The sequence below is a fragment of the Echinops telfairi genome, unplaced genomic scaffold (assembly GCF_000313985.2).
Source record: "Echinops telfairi isolate 266 unplaced genomic scaffold, ASM31398v2 ScPeMD7_7469;HRSCAF=8507_0, whole genome shotgun sequence".
Taxonomy (NCBI): domain Eukaryota; kingdom Metazoa; phylum Chordata; class Mammalia; order Afrosoricida; family Tenrecidae; genus Echinops; species Echinops telfairi.
Window position 1 is genome coordinate 88,260,605 of NW_022111372.1, and position 1,877 is coordinate 88,262,481.

General features: G+C 34.2%; 1 protein-coding gene across 1 annotated transcript in view; it reads left to right on the forward strand.

The window, feature by feature from the left end:
- LARS1 (leucyl-tRNA synthetase 1) overlaps nt 1-1,877 on the forward strand; it is an 88,096-nt gene that overhangs the window by 37,911 nt on the left and 48,308 nt on the right. Inside the window, exons 7-8 of the mRNA XM_004696697.2 lie at nt 303-415; nt 1,025-1,088. Coding sequence (XP_004696754.2) covers nt 303-415; nt 1,025-1,088 — 177 coding nt within the window. The remainder of the gene's footprint in view (nt 1-302; nt 416-1,024; nt 1,089-1,877) is intronic.

Consider the following 1,877-nt stretch of genomic DNA (forward strand, 5'->3'; position numbering starts at 1 on the left):
AGAGTTTAATTTTATTATCTAGTATAATTTTTAAAGATAATGGTTTTTGTTTTTATTAGTTTCTGCATGCTTCTTAGTATATGAACAAAATTAATGAAATACAAGTTCATGGAAGTATTGCAAGAGTTTATATCAAAAAGTTGAACTGTGAAAGTTTCGTTTTTGTTTTGAGAGTTGACCTGTTTCTAGGTTGTAAATATAAAGAGCAGAAGGTTAAGTATAAGAATTGGTTCATCAGAATTCCAATCCATAGAAATTGTAGGTATTTCTGAAAAATTGACTTTTACATTTTTCTTCTGTAGGTAGACTGGCGGCGTTCTTTCATCACCACTGATGTTAATCCATACTATGATTCGTTTGTCAGGTGGCAGTTTTTAACATTAAGAGAAAGAAACAAAATTAAATTTGGGAAGAGGTATGTTTGTTGTCTGTTCATTATGATAAAGCAAAAATCATAGATTCTTGCATTTTAATTCAGTACTGCTCTGCCTACTTTTCCTATTATTCTTTCTCTTAAGATTTTTTGTTTTTTTGTACTCTTTGCTTCTTGCAGTATCTTAATTTCTCGATTCTGCTTAGTGTTTGCGATAGGTAAAATTAAGGAGTATGGGAATGTGAGCTTTTACGATCTTCCAAAGAACCCTGTTCCGTATTTCTAGTCAAACACAAAGAATCATATTGCTTGAACTTTTGTTTTATAAATTGCGAATTTTCCTTGATCATATGGCTTGAGTAGACTCTATTTACATTTCATAAGTGAATTTTAATGTACAATCTCTTGTTGCTCACCACAAAGCCAGGATCAATGCACATTTTCCCAGTGTTAATACCTTTGATGTAGGCAGTAAGCCTTCATGAAAAACTAGGTTGACAATACAATTGTCCATGAGATTATAAATAATAAAGACATTTGCTCTGTTAGAAGTTTTAGAAGAAATTATTTGTAGGTTTTAAGAGTAGACCTTACACATATGTGGGGATAAAATGTGAGGATTTTAACAATATCTGTTAATTATTTATTTAGGTATACCATTTATTCTCCAAAAGATGGACAACCTTGTATGGATCATGACAGACAAACTGGAGAGGTAATTATTTGTGACATCGAGTAACTTTTGTAATAATCCTTAATCTGACCACCCTAAAACTGAATCAAGTTCTAGGAGTAACAACAAGCTTTAATTTAAGGTGATTCCTTCCACCTCTATGCTAAAGTTTGAGAAGCACTAACTGGACAGCTGTAATAATTAGATTAGACACTAAAAAATACCCCCTTTCCAGTGCTTAAGTATGAAGTCAGGTACTCTGGTGAGTATGAATAGGGAAGCAGGGATCCGACTACAAGTAATCTACGCCTTGTCAGGGACTTTGTTACCCCAAAAACTTGTTAGAAAAGCAAATTCTTTAGCTCCACCCTAAAACTGAATAAAGTTCTAGGAGTAGCATCAAGCTTTAAATAAGGTGATTCCTTCCACCTCTATGCTAAAGTTTGAGAAGCACTAAGTGGACAACATAAGATTGCTCTAAAAAGAGCTCACCAATGTACAGATTTGCTTATATTTGTTTTGATCATGTGCCTATATATTTTCCACATTCTAGCCATGCATGACATCAGTTCACCTACATTCCTGTTGGACACATCAGAAGCATAATCCTTATAACATTTGAGTAAAGTAAAGGCAAGTGATTGGTCTAAATCAGCGATTCTCAACCTGTGGGTTGCATCCCCTTTGGGGGTCAGATGGCCCTTTCACAAAGGTTGCCCGATTCATAACAGTAGTAAAATTACAGTTATGAAGCAGCAACAAAAATAATTTTATGGTTGTGGGGGGCGGTCACCACATCATGAGGAACTGTATTAAAGGGTTGCAGCATTA